Source organism: Netta rufina (assembly GCF_964035555.1).
Source record: "Netta rufina genome assembly, chromosome: 8".
NCBI classification, from domain to species: Eukaryota; Metazoa; Chordata; class Aves; order Anseriformes; family Anatidae; genus Netta; species Netta rufina.
Genome location: NC_140131.1, coordinates 23,264,984 through 23,286,096, shown reverse-complemented (window position 1 = coordinate 23,286,096; position 21,113 = coordinate 23,264,984). Strand labels below are relative to the sequence as shown.

General features: G+C 42.7%; 1 protein-coding gene across 1 annotated transcript in view; it reads right to left on the bottom strand.

The window, feature by feature from the left end:
- The window catches only part of TEDC1 (tubulin epsilon and delta complex 1), a 68,495-nt gene that overhangs the window by 26,912 nt on the left and 20,470 nt on the right, over positions 1–21,113 (bottom strand). The window contains exon 5 of the mRNA XM_084291100.1: positions 17,340–17,438. Coding sequence (XP_084147226.1) covers positions 17,340–17,438 — 99 coding nt within the window. The remainder of the gene's footprint in view (positions 1–17,339; positions 17,439–21,113) is intronic.

Here is a 21,113-nt window from a genome sequence, read left to right as displayed (position 1 = left end):
TTTCACCCGCACTTGGCAAACGAACAGCTATCTGCCAGCCAGCTTCTTTCCCCCAAGCCTCATCCTTTACTCAAAGCTTCTAATGAGCATTTTTTGTTCTTTAACTAAACCATGCATTTCACAAATTTGAGGTCAATGGCACACGTTTTCTTAGTACCAATAACAGCTCACACAGACGCATCGACGAGCAGTTCCACTCCTACTGCTCTGTAAACACCTCAAAATGCAAGACAAATTCACAAACTGCAGCTAAAGCTGTCTCATTTTCACTGACCTAAGGACCCAGTTGTTATCATCCCTCTTAATGAAATTTCAAGACGAACAGCTTCAGAAGACCACTGATTTTGTCTCACGAACAAAGTGAAGCAGTAAGTCAAAAATGTGCCTCACACAATTATCTAAATGATGCTTAGGGGTAGCGTATGAAAATTGTCTCCCTCCACACAATTAAGTCAAAAGCAATTTCCTTCTTTTTTTTTTTTTTTTCTGGATGAAGTCACAGCTCTAAAATACTTACACTGAGAGAAAAGGTAATGGCAAATTCAAATTGCAAATCTCTGTGGAGAAGTGACTCCATAATGAACACAGAGAAAATGCTCTGCAGTAACAACTCCTCTAAACCATTGTAACGAATCCATCTCTGGTGCGAACGACTTGCAAGCAACAGCTTTTCTGCAGAGGCTAAACTGTGCTTAACTGAGATGTTTTGGAGCACTCTGCCAGGAAAACGCAGAGCCATATAGATGAAAGCGAGCTGTGTACAGAAGATGCCAGCATCCCCTGACGTGCAGGTGGGAGCTCCAGAGACAAACCCTCAGCATCCAACCTTTGGGAAACTGAGCTGCAAGAGACAGAGGTAACGGTATCCTCCAGGTGGTTCTGGATACTCAGCAATAGGCCAAAAATCCTCTTCAGTAACCACATAATCTAACTTGCACCGAAGTCATTATTTACACATATCTGAAATTATTTTTTCTGTTGAGACATTAATCTTTTTCGTATTATTTACGAGCATATTGCTGAATTCATTGATGCCTGCAGACTGTTACAGAAATCAATATTTAATAATTTGCAGCATAACGCACCCTGTTCATAGGCTAATTTCCAGAGAGCTCCCCGCAACAAACATTTCATCTCCCATGCCCACAGACCATAACTCAACTATCACACCAACTGCAAAAAGTATTTTTAATCAAAAATTGCTTTGTCTAAATACTCAGAAAGCCATCCCATTGTTAGCCACACATACAAAACAAGCTCTCAACGATAAATCATGTTTCTTGGCTCAGAGACACCAGACTGCTGATTCATCACCTATTCACGCGTGACTGTAGACAGACAACTTGCACTGGGCTCCAGCTCACTGCAAACCTCACTCCAAATGCCAACATCTCTCAAGGATGACTCAGGGCTCAAGACAGAGCTGGAATATGCCAGGTTTTGGAAGCTCGGTACGAAAGCTTATATGGGGAAGGTATCAAAAGATTGTTTCGTGCTTCTGTTTAAAATGGAAATGGTTTTATTCAGCTTGAATTTTGGAAAGCTGAATACTATTTCTGAATAACTAGGAACTGTGAGAGAAAAGAAGTTCCTTACCAAGACAAGAAAAGGGTAAATGCTCTTGGTAAAGACAGATGCACCTAACCAAACACCAGATGAAAAAAAAAAAAAAAAAATACAGCCCAGTTTCATTGCCTATGCTACCCATACAAAACTCCCTTGCCAGAAACAAGCAAACCTAGACAAATCAGAGCCCCTCAGCAGGCAGGCTGTTAGATGGATAACATTTTGTTTAGGACAGCACGTACACCCTGTATCGCACATTACCAGGGCAAATTTTTGGGACCCCTCCACCAAAATGCAGAGAAAATCTTGATATCATACCCATCGCTGGCTGGGACGAAAATCAGCACTGTAGGTGGACACACTCAGTGCTACAAGATTCAGTTCCACATTGTGATTTCTCCAGAAGCAAAGCTGGTTGAAACATTCCATACATCCCTTGAAGGCTGAAGCTAAAATAAATAGACCTGAAAACTAGCAAGTCACGCTGCAGTACTGTGAAGTACGAGGAGCTGAGGAGCAAAAACCAACAGCCCAATAGGCAGCCTCTAGCCACAAGGCAAATAAAGATCTGTTCAAGTCATTTCACAGGCAGAGAAATACTGTCGAGGGTTGAGAAAGAGGAGGAGAAACACTGCAACACAACTATCACGAGGCACATGGATCAGAAAGGCTCCTGGATGGCAAAGGTGGATGAGCACTTCTCCCACTGCCAGCTACGGACCCAGTAAGGGACCTTGACCAAAACTCTAATAGGATAGGGAAAGGTTCCCTGTGGCTGCAGGAGCAGGTATTTATCATCACTGCTTCAGAATTGTAATGGCAGATTTTCTTTTTCCCCTCTGGTGCAAGGGAAGATCCAATTTGGATCTTCTGAAAATAAAAATACGTAAAATCTAAAATAGAGCAGCTTTGGATGGAGAGCATAATTCCAGATGCTAGGAAACGTGCAAAACCTCCAAAAACCTGACATAAGAGACCTAACTTTTCCACTCAGCAGCACCGGTTTTATACCACCACGGCTTGAACTTCAATTGAGTTATCTCAGTTTTACATTGCTGAGAGCAGGGAATCAAACCACTAGTTAGAAACTTAAGTGACAACGATCATCATTATAAAACATAATTGCTATTTGTGGACGGATTTAGAAAACATCTGTTTAAAATGAAACTGAAAGAAAATGGGATTTAGAGCAAACAAAATGAGGCATTTGGCACATAAAAAATTGCACATTTCAGATTGCTAGGCAATGAACTAGGAGGTACGAGCAGTGCCACTCACTTGCAGGGGAGCAGGTCAATGAATGGACCACTTTGCATTTCTCCCCGAGGATATGGCACGTATTAAACACCTGGCAAAAAGATCAGGAAAAAAGACTGAAGTGCAAGTTTTATACTTTAACAGCCAAGATCAAGATGAACGAGAATAGAAGCACACGTTTTCTTCCCCAAAGGTATTTTTGATTTGGGGCATGTAACTTTGCATACCTGAGGAGCCAAGTTTCCAGGCAGTACTAAGTCCCTTCCAAGTTGAAGCACATTCAGTGGGTACCCAAAAATCACAATTTACTTTAAGAAATGTCAGCCAGAGGATTTCAAAGGACAACATCAAATTATATCACAGTACTGCCTGACAGCTGTTCATATTGTACTGCTATCCAGTACCCCCACATAGCTGGTATCAAAGAAAGACCATTACTCATCTGATTTTATTCAGACTGTTTCTGTACACAGAAGAAAGCATTATCCATATTCAGCTTTTTCTTTTTTTCTTCCCCCTGTATACTTGCCCATTTTACTGTATTTTTAACAGACCACAAAAACGCACGCAGAAATAGAAACGAGTCATTTCTAAACCACTTTTTAAACTCATTTAAATTCAATAAATTCAGAACTGAACGCTACATTTCTGAACAATTCTGATATCCCCATTTCCCTATTATGTTTCCACACTGGATGTTACCACCCGGTGCAGAAGAGCACGTCCCTTTTGCGCGTGCGGTAGCTGTCGGTGCTATCGTCAACAGGGGAATTTAGCCTTTTGGTTTCACCCTCCCCCCCTTTATTAGCCCATCTATCTTTGCCACCAGTTTATTATGCCTATCTACCGTGTCCTTCCTTAAGATCCTTATCCTGCGTTTGGCAGTGAATAGACAAAAACGCTATCCTTGCATAAAGCTGAAAAAATGGCTTTTTAAAACCAGCTTGCACTGCCAAACACCCACTAAGCCGAGATTGGCATTTTTCCCTCCCCTCAAGCCTTCATGATTTCTCTTCAAAATAAAGGACCGTGTAGCACAAGTTGTGTACTGATGCCTCACCCTCCTTGCTGGGGCTTCTCCATAGGGGTTCACCTGTTCTCATAGGGTACCACTGCCGGTCCTGAAGGAGCTCAGAGGCCAGACTCCTTGGTGGCCCTGAACCTTGGTATGAAGAGCAGTGACAACCAGGGCTCCCCCAGTTCTGCTTCAAGGGACAGTTCATCAAGGACAGCGCTTACCATCCTCCGTGTCCGGGTCTGCAGCCCACAGCAGCCAAAACCCAAGCTCTCGGCGCTAACCAATATAAATGTTAAACAAAATGCAACTCTCACCCAAGAACAGGGAAAGAAACTTGAAGGATGGCCTTCACCACTGGAGACCCAGAATTAGGGCAGGACATTCATGTTACTTAAACAACAAAAAGTTAGTTGATATGCAGATTAGCATAAGCACATCCAGCTGGATATGAATACAGTTTCTCCCAGCCTAGCTCTTCGACAAGCCATCACAGCCTACCATGCAGGCAGGTATTTTCACACATCTTAATATATGCATTATTGACTAGAGAAACGACTTATTTGAAGTCCACTAGTCTCCCTTACATCAATTGATTTCTCTTCATCTTAACTTAAAGGACTGTGTTAAGAGAAGCGACAAATATGTTTTAAAAGACCCACAACTCTGAAAACACTTGCAAAGCATGAGTAGCAGCTGGTTTTACAGCTCTATTTCCTTGGTTAAAAACAAGATACCTGCCAGTAGAACTAAGTTAAGCCAACATAATGGGCCAACTGAACATAAAGTCTAATTTTAAAAGGCTATTTAAAAAAATCTTTACCAGTCTCCTCTTAATCTGAGTTGCATTCTCACCTCAAAAAAAAAAAAAAAAATCAGTTCATCTCTCCAGTAACAACTCAGCTGTGAGCAAAGTCACTGGAATACATGAGTTTAACTGTGGTTTGCTTCTTTAATTAGCATTAGCCTGGAGAACACAATAGCCCTACTTTGCTTGACTTTCCAGGTGGGTTACGTGTTGTTTTGAGGCAGTGGAAGCCTAGGCTGAACTAGAGGAAAACAAAGCAGGCGTTTTGCATTGAGGTACCAGGGGAGGGTACCCAACATAGCTGGCAGACTGGCCTGAATGCATCCATTTGGTCCAATAGAGGCAACCTACACTGAGAAAATGGGGCTCTATCAGACATCCCCAGAGTCCTAAGCATGGCCTTGAGGTTGAATTCTTCTGCACGGGGGACTGGAAGTGTTGCACCAGGCAGTGCTGAGTGTCCAAGGTAACAGAGGTCCCAGCTAAGGAGCAGAAGACCATCATAGCTCGGTGGCATTTCAGGATCAGCCTTCATTAACAGCCACACATTGGCACAAGAGGGAAGTGACAAGCCTGGAGTCCCTTTTCTGTTAGAAGCTAATAACTGGTTTCTTTTCTAGATGAAAACAGCAGCAGCAATGACTCCACAAGCATATCATAAAAACGCTCTGCACTCTAGTGGCTACTGTTAGCTTCGAGGCACAATTGAAGAGATGGGTTATGAGTTTTACAGCTCCTCACCTTACGATTTTGTTTCCTGAGATTTAATTTGTTCCTTCAGGGCCCAGTACCTCAGTTAAGATCCTCTGGGCTGGACCATTGAGACCCTTTCAGAAGCCATCACCAAAGAATGGCAGCAAGTAAGCAACTCTGAACCCAAAGTCTCTTACCAAGGAAGGTTAAGAGACACCATGATGAAGTAGACAGCATATTTTTGCTGTTAATGTGGAGACAAGACACACTTTTCACACGGGTGTCCCTAAATAGCAGCTCCTCCTGACCCAGTGGCAGGTGGGAATTTCAGCCAGCAGCTTGCACTTCCATCAAGAAAGCATTACCCAGCACCAGCTGATGACAAAGCACCTCAACCTTGTCTCTCCAATTTATTAATTCCAGCTGCATTGTCTCAGGTAAAATTATATCTTACAGTATGTCGCTGTCACAGCATTCAAATTCTGTTAAGTGTGGCATAAAACAAGCAAAAGCACAAAAGCCACAATAAAACTAGTTGTCATCAGATCAGTTCTGTCTGGCAATCACAGCAATGTGTCTCTATCAGTCAATCCACACGGTGCAATTCCTACCTCAGTGCAGTACGTATCTACAGTGTTTCAGAGATACCTTCACTTCTTACGGCTCAGGAGAGTAAGATATTGCTGCTACACAGCCCAACAATTTATGGAGTCCGTGATGAACCACTGCATCGTTTTTCAAGGCCCAAGAACTCTACGGGCTTGGTCAATAAAATATACCAAGTAATAATTCATCCAAAAAAATGGTGATGGCAACTCCAGAACTGCAGCTCTATTAACTTTTTTTTTTTTTTTTGTATGGATAAGTTTAGCTGAAGGCAATATTAGTGACAAATTGCAGCCTGGGGAAATTTTCAGATCAAGGTAATAATGCCATGAGGTAGAATGATTTGCTTTAGTGTTGCTATATAATGCTGCCAGTTCCTCCAACGGGACACTAATTGCAGCCAGAGGCCACCTTGCTTAAAAAAATATCTAAAGAAATATTTTAGCACTAAAACTGTCTGGAGTAATAAAAAAAAATAAAGCATCCTTCCCAAGAAGGGGCACTGGGAAAGTGAAGCCAGGTGCAGAGTTCAACAACTGAATGATTCAGAGCTGAGGGTAAGAAGCAAACGAACTGCTTGTCAGCTGCCAAATACAGCCACGTAGATGGGAATGGACCACGGGAGGTCTCTAACCCAACATCTTACTGGAAACACAGTGCTCAAGGCTCTGCCAGCAAGTTCTGAACATCTCCAACAACGGAGATGTCCCCCTTTCTCCAGGATCTGCCCCCAGAGTTTGACCATCCTCATGGCAGTTTTTTCCCCTCCATGCAGCCAGAACATCTCCTGTTCCCACTCGTGCCTGCTGCCCCTTCTGTCCCAGTGCACCTTTGGGAAGGGCTGATCCAAAGCTGCTAATTAAGCACTCAGCTCCTCCCAGCTTGACCTCTGCAAGTATTTTTTCCACTCCCAGCCCTTACTGAGCTTGCTGAGGCTCCCCTCATCCCGTTCCTCCAGCCTATCTCAGTCCCTCTGCGTGGCAGCCCTGCCCTCCAGCACATTGAATATGCCCAAAATTCTATTTATTGCCTGCAAACCTGCCCAATTTTCCACCCCCGTTATCATCCACTTATCCAGCCCATCTCTAACCGACTTGGCTACACAGATACAGGCATTTTCCCTCAGCGATACCCAAACACAGGCACATTCTCTGCCCCTACCTGCCTTTTTCAAAGCTCTTCAATTACGTGTCTCTGCCTCCTGCTGGGATGGGACACTCCAAGCTGCTTTGAAAGGGAGGCACCAGCAGGATCTGAGGGGACTGAGGAGGTGGAAGTGCCTGTCCCAGAGCAGGCAGGACTGAACCGGCAGGAACAGCAGGCATCAGATGGGCAGGAAACCACTGACACTGCAGACAGTTGCAGGAAAGGAGGAACACAGAGGGGATTGTTTTGATCATCCTTGTTCTTTGAGATTTAAAGCAGAGGTTTTGCTCCTACAGAGGTTTCCTTCTTTCTGCAGCATGAGGAAGAGTCACTCCATATACTTCTAGCCTCTCTGCCCTCCCTAAATTAACTCTCCCATGGCTACACAGTCATCCTGTCTCCTGTCACCAGCCTCAAACCTCCACCCAGACTTCTAGCTCCTTCCTGACTCACAGATATTCCCTGCTGGGGGCCAAGTTCCCACTGCTTCAGGAGGGGGCAAAACCTCCAGCAGCAAGGCAAGAGGAACAGCCGGGGAGGTAGGAGAGGAAATCCTCGCCCAGGACATCGGCTCTGTGCTCTGCCCCAACAGGAGAGCACACAAAGCATCCAAAGGCAAGCTCATGCATACTCAGCTGTGTGTTGTTTTTTTTTTCCCCAAAATTTATCTCTTCTAAAATTGACTCAATTTTGCCTTAGAAAGATCAATGTATGTTATCTGACATTAATTGATTGTTCTTGCTATTATGATGCCCAGCCGGCCAGAGCCTTTCACTTTCTTAAAAAGGACCAGAAACCCAGCTACAAGTAGGCACTGCATAAAAGCAGCTTTGAAGCCTTCTGACCTCTAATCCTTCCTGATTTTAGATGTACGACAAGGGCTGCATCTGCTCTGCCTCATTTTTGCAAATGAATCTGATCTGCCGTTTCCAACAGGGTTTAGTAACTACTATGACAAGCCACGTTTTATGTGATAAATGTCAGCAAATGAACTGAAAATTAATCGTCTGTGGAATTTTGGGAGGAAAATGACACAGCAACCTCCCCCCCTCCTTCCATAGAGTGAGTCATTAAAATAAGGCAGAAATAAAATTCTTTGTTCTTTCCATGCAGCACAAGGTGGGCAGCACATGCTGTCACTGACAGCCTCCTTGCTCTCTTGGCACTTACTCTTTCCTTACAGCGAAATGAGAGAAGGAGAAAACGTTATCTGAATCGCCGAGTGTTCTTGATTTTATTTTTAAATTGTTTTCTCAGTAGCCACTCTCCTACTCTGTAGGAAATACATGACAACAACCAAGTCATCCCATTTGTAAAACACCATCCACTGCTGCTCCAGTAATTGTAAGGCAGGGCTTGCATGTACATAGCTGGAAGAAATAAAATACAACAGCTTTTTCCAATTTCTACAACCTCCAATGTACCAAACCTCGAGCCAACTGAGCTGTCTCTGAGAAAAGCAACAATAAATAATAAGTACTGTAGATTTTAAAGGTGATCTAGGCAGTCCCAATGCTGAACATCCTCACACAGAAGGAAAACGTGCGTTTCCTAGCACACAGAGCTCATCCTCCCTGCAGGCCCTGAAGCTCTGCACATCCCCATGTGCCAGACTTCACAGAGCACAGCCCCGCAGCAGGCACTCTGCTCCTGTCGTCACACCACCAGAAGACCAAACTAGAGATATGCAGCAAATAAATCTTTCAACCACCGTAATCCGTGGTGGTTTAAAGCCAGTTCCTGCTTTATCCTTCAGCTTAACTGCATCAGGACACCAACAGGAGAGCAGCACCCTGCTCTGCCAGCCTATTGGCATCACTGAAACACTCCAGAAGGCTCCTGACCCAGCTCATTGCACAGCACCACAGAGGCCGTATTTCGTTTGAGTCTGCAGGTGATGCTCATATTCTTTCTTATTTGAAAAACCACCATCAAAATTCCCATGCTTCAGATCATTCGGCTCCATTGAGATTTCCTGTGTGAGCCTCCAGGCCTCCTGCGTTTAGGTGCTGGAGCTGGCACTATGTAATTCAGCACGTTGTAAGCTCTGCTCTCCTCTGCAATATTAACGTGTCAGCCCCCATGTTAGTTCTCAGCAATCTGACAACCATGCATACAAAACGTCTGAGGTGGCTGGAACAACAACACAAAACATTAAGTAATTTAACATGGAGGGATAAAAAAAACAAACAACATTGGCTTTGACTGGCGGTGTTGTTCAGAGTGCAGGGTAGTAAGTCTTACACTTTTAATGCACAGTGCACTAAGATAACTGCTAGGGCTGGAAACTGAAGCGTTCAAAGTTAAAAGCTGTCAGAATTCAAGCTACCCGAATAACATTAATTTGACCCTCCCATGGCTGTAAGGCCTAGCATTATGTGACCAAAATATTTCCCTTCATCACCTGTCTCACTGAGGTCACAGAACAGCTGGCTGCTTTTCCTTTCTTTAAATTGCATATTATTCTGCCTGTTCTTCAGAGGAAAACCACGGACTTATTTGCCATACATCACTGGAATCCCATTCTGAAGGCAGAATTTCTTATCTTCCGCATAAACAAGTTATCTTTCCTAATGACCCATGTGAGATGAGAGGTAAGCATTATTGTCGTTTTACAAATGGAAAATGAAAGCAAAGAGATGAAAGTAAAACAGTTCTTTTTCTTTTGGATACCTTAACTGAGACTTCTGAGACCTGATTTCCAGAGAATTTAAAAATTATTATAAAGCACTTCACGGATACATCTGCCTAACTCAATTCAACAGCTTGCAGAGATGCTTTAGGTAGTTTTGATCGAGTTAGCTCCCGAGCCAACGCAACCGTGGTGTGGGGCCTCTGCTGATCAGCTCCAGTGATAAATCGAGGCGGCTGGCTCAGGATGCATTAACACCACTGACTCCAGGATCCACTCTAATACTTCAGTAGAGCTGTGTGCTGTGAAGACCATTTTGGGTTAAGTCTGACATTTCTAAACGATGATGCCAGCACTGCCAGAAGTCTTGAAGGGCTCTAAAGCAGAGGGCCTACTAAGTTCAGAAGCTGCTACTCAACATTTCTACAAATCGTATCCCTGAGTATCAAAGTGGGCACATGAAAGCCATGAAGCATCCATCAGTGGCACACCACGGAAAGTCTAGCTTAAGTAACTTGCCTAGTGGAACTTCAGAGGCACAGAAGTACTGTGATCTTCAGGACAAAGCTCCACTGGCTTGGCCACAAAGGCTTCCTTCCTCTGGCAAGGATTCTCCTACTCTTACCACTGCTTCATCTTCAGCAACCGCTTTCTTCACTGCAGTTATAACTTGGAAACAAGACACTCTGCTCTAAAAATGATAAAATAGTTCTGGGATAAGACACCATAAAAATTACAACTGAAGAAACACTACTCATTACACTGCATCATCTTCTCTTCCTCCAACTTGGACTATTAATATATATTTGTCTTTAAATATGTTTTTGAAAATTCCCCCTGCAGCACCAGAGATATCCATTGATTATCTGCAGGATCACAGTCTCTAGAGATACGGGATACACTCAGACTCCTGCGTGAACAGACTGTCTAGCAGCTGGAGCAGGTTGTGCACTGCAGCACTGGTTGCCCACTCAACCATTGCATGAGGGGGATGAAATATCTGCCTGCAGGCATGGAATTTCTCCGAATCCTGCCAGGTGCCAGACACGTAACTCAGGTCTCTACAGACTGACCTTTGCCATTCACACCTCTCTGCCCCTTACTCTCCCCTGTCTGGTCCTCACCTTCCCATCCATATTCAATACCTCCTGCCATAGCATCTCCTTTGTGCCCCCACCTGGGTCTTTTTTCACCCAGATAACCTGAATTCATTATCAGAACCACCATCCCCAAAGCCCTACATAACACAGGTGGTCCAGGGGCATCTCTTCCAGCTTCCATCTGACTTCACTGCAAGAGAGCCAGAGCAAAGCAGCTCTGTCCATCCTGCTCTCATTTTCCTCCTCCTGTTCAGAGCCTGCAGCTGGGATTCCTGACACAGTCCGTGTTCCTCAATGTTGGAATGGTTTAGTAAAAGCAAGCTAAAGACAGGAAGAGAGGAAAAACTGAGAGGAAAATACTTAAAAGGGCAAAGCACTTGCTATTTTTATTCAAAGCATTGTGGTGAGTGTAATTATGCAGATTCCAAACACTTGTCATAATTGACCTTTTCAAAACATGTATGTCCATGCGTCTAACATACAATTCATTGGTGAACCCTGAAATGTTGTTGTAAAGGTCATCAGTTCTAGAACTTCTTCTCGTTACATCACTAAAGAAAATAAGATGCACCTAGCAGCAAGCACCAATGAAAACAAACTTGCTTAAAAAACAGGTAAAACTTTTGAAGCATTGGTTTAATAAAATAATTCTACCTTGAAAAAGTTCAGTAAATGGAAAAGAAAAAGATACACTTGCTACAGAATGCATCAACTTATTTGTTCTGAAAATAAAATTCAGCAATGCCAAGGTTTAAAGGTTCTGGTCACCTGAAGCCCTGTAAGCAGATTTAGCAAATGGTCAGAAGCCACCAACAATTCAAACTGAGTTTATTCTGGCAGTGTGTGGAGTAACTCTAAATCTCATTGTGTGCAGATCCTCTGGGGCTTGGCTGTCTCTTCCGCCCTATTGCTCCAAGAATTGTGTCACGGACCTCTCTGTTCCTCTGGGGAAGGTTGTTCTCCACCTTTCTGATCTCATTCACAGAAACACAGCTTCTCCCCGCACTGAAAATATGCTCATGCCACAGTCTTTCTACAAAGAGCTCACACAGAGCCTGGCATAACATTTAATAAGATTAATCTCCATGAAGATTGTCACAGAGAGATTTCAGAATATGCACAGAAAACACAAACAGACGACAAATGCACAAATACTCACAAGCCACTCTGCAATTACTCTTGAAGTTTGTCATATTTTCTGTGCAGAGTCAACCTGTGAAATTTCAAGTATTTTTTTTTTTTCCTTTCAAGAAATTGAAACACAATAGGTGCAGGTATCCTGAATTAGAACAGTAGTTAGAACATATAAAATATGGACCCTGTTCCAGGACAGGATGACAGAATATGGCTCTTACCAAGGGACTGAAACAATGAACATTTAAGAAAAAAAAGAGCTGAGGGACAGATCAGGAGGAGCATAACAGAAGATGATGAATCTACAACAATTTATGCCAATGAAGACAACTTGTCTTTGAAGCTCAAGGTCATTTTTTCCCCAAAAAGAACAGACCTTTTTTTCTGGAATTTGCATGCAGTACAAGCCTTCACCTCCTGAATTAATCTTCTACACAGCAAAACCACGAACTGTAGCACAAATACTACTTTCTCCATTGGTATCTACGCTCTTTCAGAGAGATGTGTTGGTTCAAACACTTCTTTTACAACAGTTAGAAGGACATCATAAAATACGAGATGGTCCCATAGCAGGCTCTTTGAAATTCAAATAAGGCTACATATCCTTCAGCCCTACCACACAAGGCCGTAACGGGGCTGATTACAGCAAGCACACTACACGCACTACACGCTAGCAGAGGTCTGTGTCAAATCAGCAATGGGACACAGTGTCAAGCTTCGCAGCAGGGTTTTAACTGCTTATTCTCACCTAGCGCCTGCCTGCAGCGCCTGTCAGCACCAAGAATATTTCATAAGGTCCCAAACGACCACTACAAGGACACCAAATTTAGCCTGGCACGCAGCAGCTGGAGTCATCCCACCACTGTTATTCCATTTTCATCCAGGACAGTCAGCAATTTAGGATACATTTCTGGAGATCGTGTAATACTGGAGTAATTGTTCAATAACCAGCCGAATGACTTGCATTAGATAACTTTTACTGCTCAGCCTTTACATACATTCCAGGAGGTGGTGCTGTTACTCGGATAGAAATGGACTAACAACTTGCACACATCATGTTTGTGCACTGAGAACACTGGACGATCATACCATTTAACGTGCTTATGCAGACAAAATACTCCAGCAGATCAGGAAGATTTTATGCCAAGAAGTGCAGGAGCCCACAGGAGCATGCACATGATGCAAACTGAACACTTAATTCTGTGCAAAGCAACTTCTTAAATGCATTCAACATTTTTAAAAATTCAAAGCCTATCAAGCCCTAATATTCCCAGCCCACATCTACTTGTTCTGAAAGGCACAGAAGCTCTTTAAGGTTTGAATTCATGAACAGCAATAAGTTATTCCTCACAGGGACTAAACCTGTTGTGTCGCCCATCTGTATCAGCCAGCTGGGACAGATGTTTTTAACAGAACCCGCCCAAGAGATTTAGTGCCTACAATCAACTCACCTTACAACTTGATTATTTACCCTCTGAATGTCCTGATAAGAAATTATGGAGTCCCATCTGACTGAAGGAAGCAATATACATGGTGTTCGTTGACATCTTCTACTCACACGTGAACAACCCAGAAAGCAGACTCAAGCTACGCCAACACCATCCTATCCCAGCCCACCCAATCTCTGCTGCCAGGAGAGCTAAAGCTCACCTGAATTTTTTATGGGTGTGGAATTGACCGTGCATAACGTACACAAAGCCAGACAGGCTATTTGTTTGGTGTTATTTACTTCCTACCAAGGACCTTAGATCCTTAGGCCAAAGAAACTCCCCTTAAAACAGGTTAATAATCAGCAAGTATAAACATTTTCCATCAAATTTTGAAGCAAAATTATTAGCTATTCACACCCCAGTTCTATTGCTTTCTCTGCACATCAATTTGGCAGACAGCTGCATTATTTATTTGCTGACACACACAGTAAATCGATCTACTGGCATTTAAAGGTGTCGTCTTTACTCATTACTATTTCAATGACCTCTCCAACACTGCCAACATTGCACCAACGACCTGAGTTCTGACTACAGTTTTTAATCTTTGCTAATCACAAAACCAGCAAAACTGAATTCCATGCATAAAGCGATATAAGAAGAGAGAGAAGGAACCAAAGGAATAGGCTGATTTGCTTCACAGTTCATTGATTGCTAGACATGCTCACAGTTTGATGAGAAAGTTAATTTAATGACTCTGAAGGGCAACATACATTTTTCAAACTCAAAGTACAACATCAGAGCTGGTGACACTGCAGTGCTGAATTAAGGTAGGTGGGCTTCATACACAAGGAGGGGATTATATCACATTGGGATCACAAGTCTGAAAAACTACATAATCTGTCCCACATCACAGCCACTCCCTACAACATCTTAGGAAAGACACACACGTAGAGGACAAGAACTAACAGGAGCATGCACACATCCCTGGAAATGGGACACCGGTTGAAATAACATCATCTCCCATGCACCAACATCTCTGGGCGGCACAGGAATCAAACAAGGCAGTGACCAATGACTCAAAACTGCACACGCAGATAACCACAGCCAAGTCAAACTGCAGGAGAAGTTGGAATTTTGATCGTGCCTCACTAGGGACAAACATAATTAAAACTATTACACTGGGAACGCTTCCAGCTCTATGAACCTGACAAAGACGTTTATGATGATAAAAGACTAATAACATCCAGTAAAATCCCTGTACATAAAAACATATCAAAAGAGTTTTATTGTCAGAAATTCAAGGGAAGAACATTTGAACGAGTTAAAGTGAATGTGCAACTGCTATAGAAGAGGGGTGGCACGACTTTTCCATTTCATAAACTGAAGTTCAGCTTCATAGCTCTGTATTCTAGCACGCTTCCCCTGTCAGAACAAACATCTCTTGTTTTATTGCAGGTCAGAACATCTTATATCAGGATATTATAGATGAAAATGAACTCTTGGCTTCAATAAAACCAGTCCAATGTCCTTTCTGTGATGGCTGATTTTTGACACTTCAATCTGTTTATGCATTTCTCTCTGTGAGAGGTGCCTAACATGAGAAGGAATGTACAACACCATCCACCATTACGGGGTGCATTACAGTAAGAAATGCATATGCTTGCTCTCTCTATTGATACATGCAGCAGGTTATTATTTGAGGTGACATTAACTGAAATGTCATATTACTCAAAGAGGAAAAAATTACTTCACAGTTTTTAGAAAAAACATTTGGCAGAGTGCTGCCATCTGCACCAATATCTGAAACCAAGCTATTCAAATATGCATAATTCACTTAATCTTATGAAGATATTTGAAAATTAGGCTTTTCACTATGTTTTCCAAAGGAGCAGCACTTTGCATACTGAGTACTATATCCATCTGGAAAACTGGCACTTGCAATAGCCTTGCCTTTTCAAGCCTGCAACACCTTGTTATATCGGGCTCTTCATACACACCAAGCATCTGACTTCTGGAAGCTGCTCTTTGGGAAATAAGGATAAGGGAGACAAAAGCTACTCAAAGGGTGACAGTTAAAATGTTAAGTCTCTTGAAAATATGTATACTGAAGTGTAGTGAGGACAGCCCACAACTTTTCCTTTCATTTTAGAATCAGGCACAAAGGAATGAACTAGAAGAACCCCTTTTCTTAAATAAGCTGGAAAGCTTCAAGAAGTCACAAATTTCACAGCTGACAATGCTGAGAAACAATTCCAATTTTGGACCAGTCCAAGCAGTAAGTGACACAGGAAAAGAACTTCTAATGCACACACACTAGAACTGGAACTTGTTTGGGACCACACCTGCTAGAGCAGCAGACTCTGGAGATGGAAACTGGCCACCCACAGCTCATTTGAAGAAAATATCTCCTGTCCTGCTTCTGTCCATCTCACTGATCAACCATTCTGAAGGGGTGGCTCTCATTTTATTTATTCACTGTTTAAACTTGGGAAAGGTAGAATGAAACTTTCACAGATTACAACCAAGCAACACGAAAGTCCACTAACATTCCTTGACTGGACCATCCTGTTTGAAATCAATACAGATTGTTCCTATTTTACCCTGATCCTCTCCCTTACAGCACACCTGAAGCAAAAATCCTGACTGTGTCACCAGGTATGACATCCTGCCTGCTCAAATGGTATGGTCTCCCACTTCCAGATTTATGGTTTTAACCCAAGAAAGGGAAGAGCATACAAAAAAGAAGATTTTTTGAATGATTCATTGACTGAGCTGTCAAAACCAAACAGGCTTCATTAGAGTATCATTATGCTTTAGTGTAAAATATCTGTGACAATTTCAGAATAAGGCTTTGGAAAAAAGTGGTTGCAAAGTTCTTCTACACAGCCTAGAAGTTTCTTGTCCCAGCCCACCAGACCTTTCTGGACACTTACTAAGCTCAAAGTCTAAAGTATGGGCCTCAGAGGACCGTGCTGCTGTCTGCTCTGAGCTGCTGAGCAAACCACAGCAGGAGAATTGTGAAGAAGAAAAAAAATATCTCAAGCTGACCTGGCCACTTGCTCTAGGAAAAAAACAGTATTCCAGGAAAACATTCTAAACAGCTGAACCTTTTCAAGAGGCTGGATGCAAACGGTTCATCCAAAGAATACTCAGTGATGAAAGATTAATGTGCACTTTACTTTAGGGAGTTTGAACATAAGACCATCTCCCATCTTCAAATCTACTTTCCTGAATTTCTGTGTGTGCAATATTTACAATGGCCATTTTGACTCTTAAGGTGTCAGCAGAAAGAGTATCTTCCTTGAGTAAACAGACGTGATTAGACTGCAGAATCATGCCAAATACTGATTTTGTGAGGACCAAAGTCTTAGATTTCAATCTGGTTTTAGTTACATATAGAAGAACTTCCATGAACTGCTTCGTAAAACAAATGCATTACATTGTACTAAAACAGGCGAATTGTACTACTACAAACAATAAATTGAAACATCTATGGTAATCAAATATTTGAGAGCAGCAGAAATATATCCTTACAGCTAAAACAGCATGCTAGGAAAAATAATGTTGCCCTAGGAGTTTCGGTCTGAACGCAGAAGAAAATTATTTTTTACTTCGCAGATGACTGAACATGGAACCAGGTCACTCATAGAAGTCACAGCAGTCGGCCTGCTAATCTAGGATGGGTTTATTCTACAATCCTTTTCTTCACTGGCACTTTTAGTCAGGTCTCTCCCCACTGCCTATCTACGAGTTTTTGCAAAACCCAGCCTAATATCTATCTTCTGTACCCTTTCAAACAAGGAAAAAGCATTTGGTGGATACCAGTTGTAAGTGAGGAGACAGACAGTTCAGTAATACCGGTCTTTAATTCTGTTGGAAATGGTTAAAAGTGTTGTGAGGAATACAGTCTTAGTAAAGTTAAGTGTCCAAGTATTACAGAAAAAAGCATTACCTGCTTGTAGTTCTCTGGCTGTCTGATGAGATCCATTTCTGTGACGGAAAAATGTCCAAGGATCTGGTCCACGTGAGAGCCACTAGTGAGTAAATGGATCTGGAACAGATTAAAGATATTTGTCAGTATGATGAGCCGGTCAGTAACAACACTGTTAGCTGCCATCTGACGGCTGCACGGATGCAATGGTGACGTGAAGCAGCAGCTACAAGCCCATTCCCAATGGATAAGCATGAGTATAGCTACTACCACCACCAAAACAGACCTCTTTAAAGCATTCTGCAGGGACTCATGAGCACACTCCACAAAACAGTCTGTCCAACACTATTACAAGAAACACATGCGAGAATTGCTACTGTTGTCACCACAGTAAAAGTGAAAGATTGCTCTCTTCATTATGTCTCTGAGTCTTTTTCCTTGTTTCCTTGCTATGCACACTCTTGAATGTAGCATGAAGGATAAAAACATTTACATAGATAGCAGAAGTCTTAACAGGGGTAAAGGATACCCTCAGGATAATTTGCAATTTATTCCTTTAAAGCAGGAAATGCTACCTTGTTACAGCAAGATTCTGTTTTGCTGCTGTATGTTCTTGTTTTTCTCTTCCCGGGACCTTGTCCCAGCTGCACTGGTGATGGTGTCATCAATTACTCGACGAAGAAGCTTCCCAAGTTAGTCAAGGGAACAATAAAAAGCAATCCCTCCTATACAGAGCTGATCCCTTTGTTACTGTAATAACCGCAGCTGCCAAACAAGATAGCGGTGCACATTTGTCAGACAATCGCTCATATTTCATTAATATTTCTGCCAGAAGACAGAGAATGCTTCCTGCTTTTCTTTCTTTATTCTAATATGAATTTTATCATACACTTGGGTATTGACAACTATTTTAAAGTTGACAGGCACTGGGCAATTATCAACCCTTCCTTGAAACTTAGGAATATTTTAGCATTCCTTTCCCCAAACTCACTTCTGGTGACAACCATCTGTCACATGTGCAAAGCTATGCAAGTTTAAAAATAAAAAAAGCACCTCCCCACACAATGTTCTTCCTCTCTACTCACCACTCCTCTCGGCTGCATTCTTGTGTAACTGCAGCAGCAAAACCCTTGGGCCCCAGCACCGGGGCTGAATTTCAACCCCTCTTGCAGCTAGGCTACCAGCTAAAGCCCAAAGCAAATACCCTAACGCTGGAAATGCTACTGAGACAAAAGAAATGGGTGAGAAAAGGGTGAGAGACAGGGCATGTGTAGCTGTCGCTGTACTCAACGGGAACAGACAACAGAGGAGGCAGGTTCGATTTAACCTTACACTAACCTTCTTTGCTCCAGACTACAGGCACAGTTCCTCGAATGCCACTTCTAGGAAGCTTCCCATACCAATTCCTAAACGCCCGTGAGTTTAGACAATTTGCAAAGAGATCAGCTTGCCTAATCCATGTAAGAGAAGATGAAAAAGGGACTTGTTCACAGCTCACACGCGTGCACAAGAGGAAAAGCTTCTACTGCACTAAAGAATGCACCATTGAGATCTAAGGGCAGATTCGTGTTAGGAAAACAAAGATTTTCAAATACCAAAAATCTCAAAAGAAGATTTATTTAACCAATGCAGACATTTACAGCAGACTTCGTACCAAGATATAGGTGCACCCAACACCTGCAGCTCAGATCACTCAAACTACCAGTAACGTGGTCATCTCTCAGCATCAGTCTGCCCTGTTATTCACAACAAGACTTGTCCCTGCCCCTTTGCTCTTTTACTCTATCAGATATATAGACACCACCAATCTAATCCACTGTAATACATCTTGTTTTATACTGCTTAGTTTGAAGCAGGCACAAGAAACCTCTCCTTTCATTGGAGGTATTTCCCAGCACTGCTTTGCATCCTTCTTAACAGAACACAACTCTTGCTCTTACAGTTTCCAAGCACATTACAACCACTGTAGTCATTTTACCACAATCTGATAACAACAGTTATGTTAGAGTCCCTCTCCTATTGTCAGGAACTCCATTTAATATCGTTTTATTCCTACTAACCTATGCCCATAGTCCACAATCAGATATCTACCTGCTTAACAAAATTCACATCTTAATTCAGCCTAACCCTCCCCTATTTCAGCTGTAATTTGTCCTAGTTTTCAGTGGATAGAGGATAGCTGAAAATACCCACAGGAAATCCATCAGCTTTGCAGAAACTCCACTATTTCTTTTCACATGCTGATTGCGGCACAATGAATTTTTTTAAAAAAAGACAATTTTAAAATATTCAGGTTCCTACCTCTTTGTCTGAAACTATACAAGGCTTCTCATTCACTTTTTTTTTTTTTTTTTTTTTTTAAAGGTAAAGTGGCAATTCAAGGTCTAACAAAAAACAGCTGCTCTCCCCTATGAATTCAAGAGGGATCAAAAACCTGGCAGATATTCCACTGGTACTTGATAGAAAGAAGAAGAAATGGAACAGCAGGAGCCATGAGGCGTGCCTTAAGATGGTAATTTCTCCCTCATGCTTCGATATATTTGAATGCATACCAGGTAAATAAGTACCACTGAGAATTTTGAGGGAATTAAGGTAGAATTGCTCTATTATACTTTCAAAGCAGGCCAACCTGCCCATGTCGAGAAGCCATTATAACGTTATTCAACAGCTCACAGCCTCAGGCTGCAAAGCTCCTCAGCACCAGAGAGGTTAAGATTTCCCTGAGGAGGTCTCCATCCTCCAGCAGGCCACGTGTGCGTGTCTGTGAGCTCCAACAAGCCTCCCGGGAGCTGCAGTCGCTCAGAGCAGCTCATGAGGGCTGGCAGGGAGGAGCAGCTAGTCTGAGCACCTAACAAGCAGTCAGGCTGTAGATCCAGGGAGGCTTCCCTCCTCACTAACCCGAATTGCTTGCTGCACAACTTCACGCCATCAACCTTCAGCAGCTGCAGACAGGACAGAGAACACGGGGCTCCCAGGGATCCCATACCCCAGAGACGAGGGTTTCAGTTACCGGCTGTGCACTTTAGAGAAAGAAGAGTCAGTTATTTTTCCATTTCACCTCCTATTTCCCTCCTACCATTCCTCTTCCCTTTCTCCAGGCAATACAGCGCTGTTTCATTATGACATGAGTCATCACTTGTAACCTGAAAGTACACGTCCCCCATCACCTGAGCAATTCAGTATTTTTTCCACAAAATCACAGAAGAAAAATCCTCTTGTATATCTTCAGTCCAGCCCCTTGCTCTGAGAAGGCCCATTGTCAACACATGCATGCAAGTTTTGCAAACCTTTGAGGATGGAAATTGTTCATTATCTCTGTTGACCTGCTCCAACGCTGCCCATCACCCCAAACATGCTTTTTCTAACATGCCTGAACCTGCCATGCTACCACCTGAGGCTCTTTTCTCTTAGTCTGTCATCTGGTACTACTAAAAACAATACAGAACCATCTTCCGTGTAACTACTTGTCATTTAGCTGAAGGCAGCGATTTGCTGGTGCCTCCCACATCCAGACAGCACAAACCCAACTCCCTCAGCTTCATCTTGGAGACCACGTTCATCTTACCTAGTCCTTCGCCATCTTGGTAGCTTCTTGTTGGATCCTCAATAAGCAATTCTCATTTCCAATAGCAATATCCATGCTTAAAAAATAGCATGGCAAAGCAGTCATTTCCTGAATGAGAACATTTTCCAAGCGTGATGCATTTTTCTCAGAAAGCCCCAAATAGAGAATATGGTATTTTAAAGCCTGTGTGAGTCACAAAATGAAATCTGTGGATGTGTCGCCACTGCTTG